Raw genomic sequence first — 15,858 nt, 5'->3', positions numbered from 1 at the left:
TTGCAAATACTGAGCAGGTTAACAATACTTATGGATAATGAGAGTTCATATTTGTGGAGTTGTTGCAAATGAACAACTCCGCCTGAACAGCAAAGAAATCCACAAATTCATTCACCTCGGAAGAATTTCCTGCTCCTCTCCATCTTAAATTGGCAATCACTCCTTCTCAGATTATGCCCCAGTCCTCGACTCTCCCATGAGGGCAAACAACTTTTCCACATCTACCCTGTCAAGCCCTGTAAAACTCTTACATATTTTAATTAGGTAATTTATCATTCTTAGGAACTCCACTGAGTACAGGCCCCAACTACTCAACTTCTTGTTATAAGACAGTTTTTCCACATGGTACAGGTAGACAACCCTTTACCCGAAATCTGAAAAGCTCCGAAGTCCATAGGTTTTCTGTGAATTTTTATCTCATTAACAAGGTTGTTTGGCGTGCAAACAGTTGACCCAAGTCCACACCCACTCGATGCGTGTCTCTCGGATGCGCTGTGTGGGGGTCTGGCCCAGCACTGGCAGGCCTCCATTTTGTTTCAGAACCCGTTTTACTCACGTAAGTTTATTCTTTGGAAAGACTTTTTTTTTTAAATTTCACCATCAAACGGCCACTTATTCGAAAAAATCTGAATTCCAAATACCAGCTGGTCCCAAGCATTTCAGATAAAGGATTGTGCACCTGTGTCAGTCTAGTGAACCTTCACTGGACTGCCTCAAATGCAAACATATCTATCTATAGATTTGTGATCCAGAACTGTTCCCAGAATTCCAGCTGTGATTTGAATAGTGCCTTGTACACTTTAAGCAAGACTATTCCATTTTTACTTTATTCCCTTGACGTAAAGTCTGGCATCCCATGTCCCTTCTGTATTACCTGCAGAACTTGGAGGCTAGCCTTTTAAGATTTGAGGATTGCCAAACTCCTTTGTGCTGTAGCTTTCTGCTGACTTTGTCCATTTCAATAATCTTCAGCTCCTCTGTTCTTCCTTCTCTTATTAATGAAAAGATGTTACAATAGCAGTTTTCTAATCATCTGGGACCTCTCTAGAATCTAAGAATTCTTGGAAGATGATGACCTGTAGACCATAAGAAAAGAACATATGGTATCTCTGTTGCGACTTCCTCTCATATTTTAGAATGCAGGTCTCTGCTTTCCCTTGCACCTTTCCTGAAGTGATGTTCTTTGTATTTATTTCCTCTCTTCTCTTTGTCCCTTCATGGTTTTATAATTGCTATTGGCTGATGCCAAGACTGGGAGACAGTGAGGTCTGCAGATGCTAGAGATCAGAGTTGTGTGTGTTGCTGGAAAATCACAGTAGGTCAGGCAACATCCGAGGAGCAAAAAATCGACGTTTCGGGCTGGAGCCCTTCATCAGGAATCCAAGACTGTTCAACTCTTCTGCCATTTTTTGGTTCCCCATTCCCAGCCTCATTCTCTCCGGGGGTCTATGCTTACTTTGGCCCCTCTTGCTTTTTTATATATTTAAAGAATAGATCTGAAATGTTAGATGTGTATTGCTTTGCATGTGATGCTCACGACCTGAGTATTCAAGAACCTTTTTGCTTCGATCTGAGTAACAGCTGACCTTCTAACAGAATTGGATTTGGCTGTGATGCTGCCTCTGGTCAGATGTCCTTCTAGCTGCATGGCATCCAAATCTGGGGCCTTTCCATTCAAGATCTGAAGCTCACGCTAAAATAATCACCACTAGGTAAAGCATCCATCAGCCGTTTCATTGCAGGTTTCTTTAAGGATGGGTGAGTGGAAGAAATAACAAAAAAATGAAATGCTGATGATACTAATGGCTTTTCCCTCTTGCATTATATCTAGCCAATCTGAATAGATACAAACACTTTGACTGTCTGTATTTATTGCCTTACAGTTTGGTTGCCATTCCTGTCTACGTAAAGCACAACATCACCTTCCGGGATGGCAGCTCCATGGGACGGTTTGAAATTACTGTTGGCCCCAAACAAACAATGGGGAAGATGGTCGAAGGTACAGTAGTGACCAGCCAGCTGCCAAAGGTGGTTCTGAACATGAATCTCACCTCCACTCAAGGGAACTACACCTTTGACCCAGTCACCAAGGTAATTGGAAATGATGGCTGATAGCACATCAATGAGCACGTAACGATTCAAAAATAAACTCCAGATTGCAAAATTATTCATGTACAAATATATTGTTTCTCACCTAAAATATGAAACCAGAGATTTATAACTTAATCTAAACACAAGAAAAAAATTGTTGTACACACTGTCAGATAAAAATGTCTTCAGCTTCAGAGTCCACTGTCCTCATCTATTGAATGTTTTTGTTTCAAAATACATTTTGGTCATTGTCATACAGTCTCATAGAATAGAAAGAGGCCTTTTAGCCCACCATGTCTATGTGGACCAACAAACACCACTAATCCCATTTATATGCACTTGGTCCATAGCTTGCTACTCCCTGAATTCTGATGAAAATGTTTTGAAGCTGTTAATTACCAGTCCAAATTCTCAATGACCAAATACATTCAAGATTAATGTGAAAGTGCAGTGACTTTGTGCAGCTGTGGGAAGGTTAAAAGCTAGTTTTTGTTTTTGCAAGGCTAATCATGAAACAATGGCAAATCACATACCTTGAAAGGTCACTTGTTTCCACATTTACCAGCCTTATGATACATGCAAAATGGATCCAAGTTAGATGATTAAGTATGGAACAAAGCACAATTCCCTTTCATTAAAAGTAGGTTTAATCACAGGATGCAACCTTGCATGCTGACAACTATCCCGGTACCCCTGAGGACTCTCTGTCATGATCGTAATGAGGTCAGCCAAGAGGACCTCCTAGAATGAGTTCCCTGATTGGGGTTAATCTGATCTAATCGAGGAATCCTGGCTGACAACAGGATATAAACAGGAATATTGGTGGTTCTGTTCACTCAGAGTTGGCTCTGAGGAAGCTGGATCAGTGTCAAGGACTCTCTACATGTGAATGAAGGGTGACTTGGTGACTGGATACTGGCTTCAATAGAGTTATTTCGCTCTATTTTGCAGCTGACTCCCTTCATCAATGATCCCAGTACCACCTCAAACAATGCCCATCGGTCGTGTATAATTAATGTTTTTTTAAAATTATTTTATTAAAATGCATTCCAAATTCTTTTGACCAGTTGTATGAAAAAAAATAACTTCCTCATCTTGTCCTTTATAAATTCTGGACTGATACTTATTTTTCGTTCCTTCACTTTTGATTATCAGACCGGTAGAAATTAATTTTCTCAATTTCTCAAAGCTTTGAAACTTTCTATTCAAAGCTCTCCCTGTGCCACCCCAAGTTTTTATCTAATAAACCTGCGAGGACAGGTTTATTTTCTCCAGGTTTTCATAGTAATTGGATCCTCTCAGTCTTGTATTTGCTGAATAATACAACACAACAGTTTGTTTTTCTCTCCAAAAACAACAGATACTGCACTAAATGAGGCCTAACTAACCTTGTAAACACTGATCGTCACCTCTTAATTTGTTGTTAATCTGATTCAACACTCAAATGTGAATGGAGTTCAACAGATTTTGAAAACGTTCCGTCTGGATGTGTAATAATTGAATAGAGAGTGGGATGAGTATTGAAAAGCAGCTAAGTGGGAAATGTTATGTGGTTGAAATTGTGTTCTCGTTAAATATTATGCTTCCATCCAGAACAATATTTTAGGTCATACTGTCCTATGTTCATCCAAACAATGGGAAACAACAAGTGGTTTGGATTTTAAGAATTCTGCGAAATGGATAAAATGATTTCCCTTTGACGATCATCACACCTTTAAAAGTGTGGCCAGTAATAATTTCATTCCTTAGAATGGTTTTCAGTAGCTTGAGGTAATTGGCCTAAGTATTGAGAATCAATACTGTTTAACTATTTGAGTATACTGGACGCCATGACATGGAAACATTCAATGAAATAATGGAATTAGATGGAGCTGTACCATTGAACAAGTTATGCATGGGAAATAGCAAGTTAAAGCATTTATAAGAACCAACAATTGATGGTTGTGAATTAGTTATTTAGCATTTGGAGCCAATAAGTGGAAGCAGTGAAGTATACTTACAGGCTTGATGGCCAGAATTGGCCATTGCTATTCCTACAAATTACCACAAGAAATGATGTAGAAAATATCCGTTTTGAAGTTGAAACCTTGATACAACATAAAGTAAATCAGAATTAGGTCTCATTTGTGATATTTGGAATGGATAAAAGAATGATGTAGCACTGGAGGCCATTCAACTTATCAGCATCATCATGCTAGCTTTTGGCAGAGTCGCTAATTCATCCCATTCCTTTCTCTTCTTCTGTACCTCTGTTTCTTTTCCTCTGCATTATTTGTCCAAGTTGCCTTTTTATGTTACTCAGGAATCTGCATCCACCACCTTTTTTAGACAAGTCTATTTCCAACCATAGCTTGCTGCATGAAAATATTCTCCTTATGGTCATCCTCTGGTTTTTGCTCAATCAGAGATATTGTGTTTCTTAACCCTTGACACTTCTGATGTGGAACCGAGTATTTTTCTCATTTTAATCTGTCAAAATAATTCGTGGTTTTGAGGATTTCTGTCAAACTGTTTGTTCTTTGGAGAACAACCACCGCTTCCCACTGTTTTCATCCAGTTGAAGTTTTTTCACCATGATAGCGTTCCAGTCTATCTTCTGTGTACCCTCTCCAAGACCATGATGTTCTTGCTAACGTGTCGATCCCAGAAAGGAACACGAGACCTTTTCAAAGTACTTTTTGGGAATTCTTTGTTCCTCCTCTAAACAAACAAAAGACTCTGGTGTGTTTATTAAGGCAAGGTTTTTTCTTTTTCTTTTTTATAGTGTGCTGGTAAGTACTGTGATTGCAAAAAAAAATTTAGTTCCATTTATCTATTATTTGATATTATAGTTGAATTAAGTTCAGCTAAAGATTAAAAATGGCAGGAGATCTCAGACCTGCGTTATGCTCCTCTTGCTCTGTGTGGGAGCGCAGGGATATGTCTGATGTCCCTGATTACTTCACGTGCAGGAAGTGTGTCTAGTGCAGCTCTTGTTATACCACATGATGGCCCTGGAGTTGCGGATGGATTCACTTAGGAGCATCCGCGATGCTGAGGATGTCGTGATTTTGCACTTTTAGCGAATTGGTCACACCGCAGATTAGAATTGCTGAGGGAGGAAGGGCATGGATGACCAAAAAGCAGAGAACGAGCAGGAGGGCAGTGCAGGTGTCCCCTGTGTTCATCTCCCTCCAGTAAATGGAAAAGCCCGAGGGAAAATTGATGTAAAGAGATCTGGGTGGTCAGGTCCATTGTACCCTGAAGGTGGCAATGCAGGTCGATAAGAGTGGTCTAGAAGGCATACGGAATGCTTTCCTTCATTGAGTATTGAGTACAAGAGATGGCAGGACATGTGACAGTTGTGTCGGACTTTGGTTCAGCCATATTTGGAGTACTGTGTATAGTTCTGGTTGCCACATTACCAAAAGGATGTGGATGCTTGGGAGAGGGTGCAGAGGAGGCTTACCAAGATGTTTCCTGGTATGGAGGGTGCTAGCTATGAAGAGAGGTTGAGGAGATAAGGATTATTTTCATTGGAAAGACTGAGGTTGAGGGGCGACCTGACTGAGGTCTACAAAATCATGAGTGGTAAGGACAGGGTGGATAGCAAGAAGCTTTTTCCCAGAGTGGGGGACTCTATTACTAATTCAAAGTGAGAGGGGACATGGTTTTAAGGGAAATATGCATTGAATACCTTGCCAGTGGAGGTGGTAGAGGTGGGCATGATAGCATCATTTAAGATGTATCTAGATAATACACAAATGGGCAGGGAGCAGAGGGACACAGATCCTTAGAAAATAGGCGACAGGTTTCGATAGAGGATCTGGATTAGTGCAGGCATGGCGGGTTGAAGATCCTGTACCTGTGCTGTAATTTTCTTTGTGAGCATTAGACTAGATTAGCATTTATTGTGCCTCCGTAATTCACCTTAAAAATGTGATGATGCGCTGCTTTCTTGAATCACTGCAATCCATTTGATGTATGTACGTCTCTAAAGCATTAGGCAGGGAGTTTCGGGGTTTTGACTCCATGTCGGTTAAGGAGCAGGGATATATTTCCTACTCAAGACGGTGAGTGACTTTCAAGTAAAATATTGTAGGTGCTGGAAACCTGAAACTTTCAGAGAATCTTAGAATCCCTACAGTGTTGAAACAGGCCATTTGGCCCAACAAGTCCACACCGACCCTCAGAGTAAACCACCTAGACCCATTCCCCTACCCTATTACTCGACATTTCTCCTGACTAATGCATCTAGCCTTCACATCCCTCAACACCGTGGGCAATTTAGCATGGTCAATTCACCTCAGCTGCACATCATTGGACTGTGGGAGGAAACCCACACAAACATAAGGAGAATGTGCAAAGTCCACACAGACTGGAATCAAACATGGGTCCCTGGTGCAATGAGGCAGCAGCGCTAACCACTGAGCCACCGTGCTACCTCAAGAGTACTGGAGAAACTCAGCAGGTCTGTCAACATCTGTGAAGAACAAAATAGAGTTAAATGTTTCAAGTCTGGTATGACTACTTTCAAACCCCATCAGGATCTTTGGCAGGATATTGTGTTGCTTGGAAGGAAATTGGCAACCAGTGGTGTTCCCATGGATCATCTTCCAGATGGCATTAGTTTGGGGTTTGGAGGGTGCTGTTGATGGAGCCTTTGTGAATTAATGCAGTGCATCTTGTAGGTGGTATATATTGCTGCCATTGTGCATTTGGTGGTGAAGGAGGTGAATGTTGAAGTTCCCAATGATGTTGGCTGCATTGCCAAATGGTGTCAAGCTTCTTGAATGTTCTTCGAGCTGCACCCATCCAGGCAAGTGGACAGTATGACGATGCTGCTCGTTGAACAAGGTGAGGTTGCCCTTGTAAAGTTTTTTTTAAAAAACTTGTACAATGAAAGGGGAGTGGCCAGTTCTCCCAGCTCAGCTTTTCTCTGGTTTGGTTTGGTTTGGTTTGGTTTTGCTTTTTAGCAGCCTGGCTGTTCAGAGTTACTGGTCAGTTGTGAGCTGGGAATCTTAAAAGAAACCATTACATGGAAGGAGTTCCTTGTTGAATCTGTCTGCTATCTCTCTCGCTTGTAAGTCCCTGTGTTTGATTTTACCCTTTGTGCCATGGGGTGTTTACGGGGATTATTGCAAGTATTTGCAACAGCATTGTGAAGTTGGGATAATCTGTTGGGTTTCTAGACAGGTTAAGTTATTCTGTATTCTGTTATCTTCTGTTTGTGTTTCATTCAGTAGTCTGTACATAAATTCTGTTTTGTTTAACACCCAGGGGTTTTGACCAGCTGCATTACTCCTGGAAAATGCACTGTACACCTGCTCAAAACAGCTAGAAAAGTTCAGGTCTGGGCTACCTTCTTGAAATATTTTGAGGGTCTGGCCTGCTCCATAACATCAGTATTCCATTACAATCCTGGTTTATGCCTTGTAGATGGTCCACCGGCTTTGGGAGGCAGGAAGTCAGTTAACCACCATTGAAATCCTAGCCTGTGATGTGCTATGGTAGTCACAGTATTTATGTGGCTAATTCAGTAGTTTCTGGGCAGTGGTGACCCCCAGCATATTGTGATGGTGGATTCAGGAATGGAAATAACATTGAAAATCAAGGGTTAGATTATCTCATTGGAGATGGATGTTGCCTGGCACTTATTGGTGCGAACATTACTTGGCACTTACTTGTCCAAGCCTTACTCTGAATGGAAACAGACCGCTTTATAATAGGAAGAATCGCAAATGGTGAACCCCGGACGAGTTTGAATCAGCTTTACCAAAGTTTTGCAGAGCTTCCTTATTTTGGTATTTTATGCCAGTATTTTCAAGTCTTCTCAAGATGACCTTCCGACTTGAAAGATTTGTCTACACCCTGGTTATCTCTGTTCCTGCACCTGCTTTAAAATTGTACTCACCTTGTCTTTCCTCATTAATCTTTCCAAATATGTAACCATTCCGTTTCCTTCCGTACAGACCAACTATGCTTGGCTTTTTGGGGAACTTGGAACATTTTGGGAAATATTTACAGATTTCGTTTCTGCTTTAATGCAGTGAATGTTTTGTTTTCAATATGACAAATTTTGTGATTTGAGTACTTTTAAAACTGTAATAATACAATAATTTGTTCTCAACGTTTTGCAGATACTGTCATGGGATATCGGGAAGATTAATCCACAGAAGCTGCCCAGCTTGAAAGGTTCCATGAGTCTCCAGGCAGGTACACCCAAGCCTGATGAGAACCCCAATATTAACATCCAGTTCAAAATCCAGCAACTTGCAATTTCAGGTAAGAAAGGCAAAAAAACCCCTTGATTTTTAACTTGCTTTTCGGGGTGGTTACTTATCGACTCTGGGAGTAAAGGGTGCCCTTGTGCACCTGCATATTTTCATAAGCTTGGAGGTTTTCCTGCTGTTTAGAGAGCAGGACTGTCTGATTCCATGTGTGCTTTATTTTGAAGACCGTGGTTACCACGTTTTGCTTTCTCATTTTCATTCTTTCTGAATTTTTGCCCTGCTTATTGTAAATGAAGTCACCGTATGTGGAAATGGGCAGGCATTTCACTGAGGTAAAAGAGGCATAACTGGGTAGAAAGGACACTCCCATACACTTCTTCTACCTGCACATTTGTCTCTATTGTTCTGACATTTTGAATTCAAAAGAGGACAATTCTGCTTCTGAAAAATAAAGCCCAGAACATTGTACCCACTTCTCCCTGACCTTTAAACACATTTTAAGTTTTTTGAGTAGAATAGGTACAAGTGTAGAACTAGAATACCAAAGAAAGTCATGCAAAGAATCAGCTGTACAAAATTTGCAAGAAAAATATTGTTTTATGCTTTGTTGAATTTTGCTGCTTACAGTACTGTGAAATATTTTATTATTATGCTCTTTTTCTTCACATGAGTGAACTGAATTGAATTTATTGTCATGTGTACTGAGGCACAGTGAAAAGCTTTTGTCTTGCAAACAATATGGGCAGATCAGAGTTAAGTAGCACAGATAAGTAACAGGTAAACAGTGGCAAAAACAAAAAACACAGGTACAGGTGAATGTTATGAGTTTGTGTCCATTCAATATTCTAACAACAGCAGGGTAGAAACTGTTACAAAACCAGCTGGTGTGTGTGTTCAGGCTTCTGTACCTTCTCCCCGATGGTAGAGGTTATAGAAAAACATTGCCAGAGTGGGATGTCTCTTTGAGAATGCTGGCGGCCTTTCCTAGACAGTGGGCCTGGTAGGTGGAATGTATAGATGGGAGGTTGGCCTTTGTGATTGTCCGGGCCAAGTTCACCACTCTCTGTAACCATCTCCGATCTTGAATGGGTACAGTTCCCATACCAGATAGTGATATATCCAAGGGGACCTCACGAAATGGGTTGTATGTACTGATGATAAAATTGAGTGCAATGGAGTGTGGAAAGAGCCAAAAACATCTTTTTATGGATTTTGACAAGAACTTTAAATGGACTGAAAAGAATTATTTGATTGTGTTTAGTCTCTGTTAGGTATTATAGAAATAAATAAGAAATACTTGAACTTGTGCAGTATCTTTAGGCAGCTAATGTTTTGTCTTGAAGCAAATAAAGGATACAAAATGGGAGTTTTCTATTTTTAGGCATCATGCAGTGAGTTTCAGCATTAATCATTCTGTTTAAAAGTTGAAATTCACACATCAGGTTTCACACATGAGCTTTCAGAGTGCTCCACCTTCAGGTAGCTGTGAGGTAGGATCATAAGGCACAGCTGTCCAGAACTGCTCTACAGTTACCTGGTAAAGGAGCAATGCTCCGAAAGCTAGTGCTTTCATATAAATCTGTTGGACTATAACCTGGTGTTGTGTGATTTTTTTTTTTTAACTTTGTCCACCCCAGTCCAACATCAGCTCCTCCATATCATTCTGTTTTAAGTTTGAGGGGTTAGAAAAATCAAGTACACTTCGATTATAATTGGGTTTATTGTCACATGTATTCACATGAGTGCATTGCAAGTTTACCAAGTCACCAATTGCAGTGCCACCTTAAAGTACAAAGGTACCTAGGTACAGTGTGATGCTGTACCAATCTCAGAACAGCATTTTGTTTGACAGCTGTGTGATTTTTGATCCGTTATCATTATGACCACAGTGCTACTGCAAATGTGTTTTCTGCTGGAATATGGAACTAGATACAGATTATCAACTTGACTTTACAACTGCCAGAGTCTTTGGATTGTCCCTTCATTTCTTTCGACCCTTTTCATTTTGCGTACTGTGATCCACAAAATGCAATTTTAGTTCTATGGACTATACCTTATTGGCATTGACTTCCGAGTGGAATAAACCCTTTAACTGATATTGTGTTCCATCTTGTCTCAGGTTTGAAGGTAAATCGACTGGACATGTATGGTGAGAAATACAAACCATTTAAAGGCATCAAGTACATGACAAAAGCTGGAAAATTTCAAGTTCGAACATAACTCTTCTGAAGGCAACTGCTGCCGCAGCAAGACTTTCTTTGCCTCCCCGTTTGCTGACCAATTTAATCTTCCCTTTTCCTTGTGTGTTATGTTATTAGTACAACCAAATGACATCGTTAACCGTACTTGAGGGGCTTTTGAGTTGAACTCCAAGTTAACTTGCAGTGTTCTTGATGTGAGCCAAAGGGTTTATACTTGATGTGCCCTGCTGTGAAATTTATTTCCGTCATCCTGACTTTTAAGAAATGCTGTTTATTGTCATCAAAGAAAATTACTTAAATCTGTTAGATTCTAACTGGAAACATGCAGTTTCTGGGGCAAGATAAAAGCTGAAAAATTGCAAAGTGGTGTTAATTTTGCATTGCAGGGTTGGCATACGGAATAGAAAACGCAGTGTTATGGAGAGCAGTGATACTGTGTAGCACCTTCAACCAAACTCTCAAAAAACCGTTGTCCTTTGTTTTAATGTTGTTGTCATTATTGTCACTGTTGTCACTGAGGATTCTGATTTCCGAAGGTGAGGATTTAATTTTATGTTACTCCCCATCACAAGGATACGTGGTTTTCACGTGATCTTGTTGTTCTCCCTAAAGGAAAACTGATAGTCCAATCTTGAGGCAGCATAGTTAGTGGTGCACAAATCCCATAAAGGCTACATTTCTGAACCATGTTGGCTGGTGTCCTTGCATAACAACAATTATGTGCAGTACAGAATTCTCTCTTGGCATTTTCTTTGAAAGATGCGTTGTATTTTCTGCAGTGCAGTGGACTGCTGCAAGGCTATTTCTTGGATCAGATCTTTCAATCTGTTATCTTGGTTTATTTTCCAGACCATGCCCGTACGCTATAGTTTTTAAAAAGTGAATTGTCAACTCTTGTGTGTCCCTAATGTCGATGTGGAAATGATTTGTGAAGTCACTGAAATTATTCAACGATCTATATATTCTGTGACTGGAGCATTTGAGCATCCAAATGGGTATTCTATTAGAAAGGACCATATAAAATAATCTTTAGAAATGAAGCAAGATATGGTGAATGTTTGTAACAAAAACTTAACTTGAAAGTACATATTTAGACATCTGTTTGACATCCTTTCATGTTTCCTGATTTTCAATGTTGCCTTGTGCAAGAATGTCTCAGAGAGAAATATGCATTTTCCTGATTTTCATGTGTACTTGTTGGCACTCTTAATTTGAGGGGTAGTGGATTAAGTAGGAAACATCTACATTTCAAAGTATTATTTGTCAACAATCTTCAACTACGATGAGATTACAATTTTGGTGAATAAGATGATGTCCTTACAGTCAGCTTTATGAATTCACAGCACAAATTGTCATCTTCACTTGCTCTCTTGCCCTGGATTATTTTTCCCCACGCAATTCTTTGTGGAATTATTAAACTTCAAAAGCTATTGCTAAAGTAAATAGATCTTGCAGTTCTCCCAGTAACTTTTTTCCTCTTGTTTATTTTTGTTTCACCACCATTTTGATGTGCAAATCTGGAAATAGTAAACCTTTGTTGATGCAAATAATTGAATTCAACACTGAACACTATTAACTGAATTTGATAAGAAAGTGAGAGAGTATTTTCAGATAACAAAACAAAGCAAAATAGACATGTACTTTTTTTCTTTGTCATCTCATGAAGACTGAACTTCCTGTATTTGGTTCATTTAACCATGTTGACACCCAAATAAAATAAAGTAGATCCAGTCATTTAAAGATGTGACACAGGTTCGTGTGTAACAAACACCAAGATTACCTGAAACTGTTATGTCATTACATCCTTTTGGCAGATTTGGGTCATGTCTTGTATATGTTTTAATTTATTTTCTTTTAAGTATTTGGAAATATTTAACGAAATGAGTATTGGTGCAATTTCCTGTTGGTTAACGTTATTCCTGAGTATGATTCTGTAAGAATCTGATCATTTTGCTTGAGGAGTGTTATTCTTTAGCATTAAATAAAGTAAAACATTATTGTAACCGATATCTGCATAATGTGTTGTTGTGTCACTTGAAGTCCTTTCTCTAGGTGACATCCTCAGTGCTTGGGAGCCTCCTGTGAAGCCATTTGTAGTGGTTTGAATCTCCCGCTTCCACTTCCAGTTGTCAGTTGCAGTGGCTGGTATATTGGGTCCAGGTCGATGTGTTTGTTGATAGAGTCTGTGGATGAGTGCCATGCCTCTAGGAATTCCCTGGCTGTTCTCTCTTTGGCTTGTCCTATAATAGTAGTGTTGTCCCAGTCAAACTAATGTTGCTTGTCAAATTCGACAGAATTTGGCATAAGAATTAAGTAGGTACTTCAGAACTGTGTTCACTGGAGAAGACACCAGCAATCTCCCTGAGGTAACAGTGGCTGAAGGACCTGAACTGAAGGGAATTTATATTTGCCAGGATTTGGTGTTGGAGAGACTATTGGGTCTGAAGGTTGATAAGTCTCCGGGGCCTGATGGTCTACATCCCAGGGTACTGAAGGAGGTGGCTCGGGAAATCGTGGCTGCGTTGGTGATTATTTTCCAGAGTTCAATAGATTCGGGGTCGGTTCCTGAGGATTGGAAGGTGGCTAATGTTGTACCACTTTTTAAGAAAGGTGGGAGAGAGCAAGCAGGAAATTATAGACCAGTTAGTCTGACCTCAGTGGTGGGAAAGATGCTGGAGTCTATTATAAAGGATGAAATTACGACATATCTGGATAGTAGTAACAGGATAGGTCAGAGTCAGCATGGATTTGTGAAGGGGAAATCATGCTTGATTAATCTTGAATTTTTTGAGGATGTAACTCTGAAGATGGATGAGGGAGATCCAGTAGATGTAGTGTACCTGGACTTTCAGAAAGCTTTTGATAAAGTCCCACACAGGAGGTTAGTGAGTAAAATTAAGGTGCATGGTATTGGAGGCAAAGTACTAGATTGGATTGAAAATTGGTTGACTGATAGGAAACAAAGGGTAGTGATAAACAGCTCCATTTCGGAATGGCAGGCAGTGACCAGTGGGGTACCGCAGGGATCCGTGCTGGGACCGCAGCTTTTTACGATATATGTTAATGATATAGAAGATGGTATCAGCAATAACATGAGCAAATTTGCTGATGATACAAAGCTGGGTGGCAGGGTGAAATGTGAGGAGGATGTTAGGAGATTACAGGGTGACCTGGACAAGTTAGGTGAGTGGGCAGATGCATGGTAGATGCAGTTTAATGTGGATAAATGTATGGTTATCCACTTTGGTGGCAAGAACAGGAAGGCAGATTATTACCTCAATGGAATCAATTTAGATAAAAGGGCAGTACAGAGAGATCTGGGTGTTCTTGTATACCAGTCAGTGAAGGCAAGCATGCAGGTACAGCAGGTAGTGAAGAAGGCTAATAGCATGCTGGCCTTCATAACAAGAGGGATTGTGTATAGAAGCAGAGGTGCTTCTGCAGCTGTATAGGGCCCTGGTGAGACCACACCTGGAGTATTGTGTGCAGTTCTGGTCTCCAAATTTGAGGAAAGACATTCTGGCTATTAAGGGAGTGCAGCGTAGGTTCACGAGATCAATTCCTGGAATGGCGGGATTACCTTACACTGAAAGACTGGAGCGACTGGGCTTGTATACCCTTGAGTTTAGAAGACTGAGAGGGGATCTGATTGAGACATATAAGATTATGAAAGGATTGGACACTCTGGAGACAGGAAACATGTTTCCGCTGATGGGTGAGTGCCAAACCAGAGGACACAGCTTAAAAATACGGGGTAGACCATTTAGGACAGAGATGAGGAGAAACTTCTACACCCAGAGAGTGGTGGCTGTGTGGAATGCTCTGCCCCAGAGGGCAGTGGAGGCCCAGTCTCTGGAATCATTTAAGAAAGAGTTGGATAGAGCTCTCAAAGATAGTGGAATCAAGGGTTATGGAGATAAGGTAGGAAGAGGATACTGATTAGGAATGATCAGCCATGATATTGAATGGTGGTGCAGGCTCGAAGGGCTGAATGGCCTACTCCTGCACCTATTGTCAGAAATGTTCATATTCAATGTATAAACAAATAATACTGCACCCTCTCTCCCCACCTCACCCTGTTACTACATTGCTTGTTATTTGAATACAACATGCCTTAGAAATTGAAGTGGAGATGTCACTTTTTTAAAAATAATAGATTCTAACCTCACATATTTAATGCATTTTCTGATCTGAGATATTACTTTTTTTAAAAAAAACCTTGATATCTCAGGACTGTGGCTTGATAGAACTTCTGAAATTTACATATTATCAATTAAAAACCTGCATCCCCATTCGAAGTGATTAAAGACTCAACAGCAATCTACTTTTGTTCAATACACTGCATCAGATGTATGAAATTAGACCTTTTTAGTGTAAATTCTGTGTCCTATGATCCTGCCCCACTAGCTACTTGACGAAGGAGCGGCACTCCCAAAGCTTGTACGTTCAAATAAACTTGTTAGACTATAACCTGGTGTGGTGTGATTTTTTAACTAAGAAATTAAAGATCCATGCAGTTAACCAGCAAAGAAGGCCTCTTACACAATATTAAACTCAGACTTTCAGTTAACACACTCTGGCCAGGACAGCAAGTCGAGGACTATGTTCAGTGCCTGTCTTCCCTGTGAATTGTCTTATACTTTTAATTTGTATAAGTGATGGGAACCCAGGAGCAATCTTCTGATGTCACAGAATTGCATCTCAATAAGTTTAAAGATCACAGAGCGATTGGATCAGAACACTGGAGAAAAACTTTATTTCAAGTAATACTCGAACTCTTCGTACTGGGAGTCAAACTGAGAGCATATTAAGTTAGATCAGTTCTTACTGATTGTTATGGTAAGTCAGAGCCTGACAGACCAGTGATGATCACCGGCAGCAGTATTTAGTATTAATATTTAATAAACAATGTTACTTTTGAAGGCTAAACCTGAAAACGACTTTAATTTCTTCACCACCAGTCTGAAAAGAACCCAAACTCGGTGTGGCGTCCAACCACACAAGGTAAGATACTTTTCATATTCTTACGTTAAATGATTAAGTGCACAAAACTGACCCGCTTTAGTCTATGAGGTAAAAACAATGACTGCAGATGCTGAAAACCAAATACTGGATTAGTGGTGCTGGAAGAGCGCAGCATCCAACGAGCAGCGAAATCGACGTTTCGGGCAAAAGCCCTTCATCAGGAATAAAGGCGTCAAGACACTGAATTAGCCGTCGTTCCTTGAACATAACCTTGATACAAGCTGTCAGGCCATTTTAGCAGGAGGGATTGAAAAGCAAGAGACGGTGGCTAAGGCGAAGGGCAGGACAGGAAACCGCTTGGGGATGATACAGAGGGGTTGGACCAAATG

The 15,858-nt window shown here is 40.3% G+C and overlaps 1 protein-coding gene across 1 annotated transcript in view; it reads left to right on the top strand.

Moving 5' to 3' along the window:
- LOC140459730 (AP-3 complex subunit mu-2) overlaps nucleotides 1-12,511 on the top strand; it is a 36,806-nt gene extending 24,295 nt beyond the window's left edge. The window contains exons 6-8 of the mRNA XM_072554182.1: nucleotides 1,884-2,091; nucleotides 8,211-8,355; nucleotides 10,423-12,511. Coding sequence (XP_072410283.1) covers nucleotides 1,884-2,091; nucleotides 8,211-8,355; nucleotides 10,423-10,523 — 454 coding nt within the window. The 3' untranslated portion in view covers nucleotides 10,524-12,511. The remainder of the gene's footprint in view (nucleotides 1-1,883; nucleotides 2,092-8,210; nucleotides 8,356-10,422) is intronic.
- The last annotated feature ends 3,347 nt before the right edge of the window (nucleotides 12,512-15,858 follow it).

The sequence above is a fragment of the Chiloscyllium punctatum genome, chromosome 35 (assembly GCF_047496795.1).
Source record: "Chiloscyllium punctatum isolate Juve2018m chromosome 35, sChiPun1.3, whole genome shotgun sequence".
Taxonomy (NCBI): domain Eukaryota; kingdom Metazoa; phylum Chordata; class Chondrichthyes; order Orectolobiformes; family Hemiscylliidae; genus Chiloscyllium; species Chiloscyllium punctatum.
Note: the sequence above shows the minus strand (reverse complement) of the source record. Positions and strands in the feature narration are given on the sequence as shown.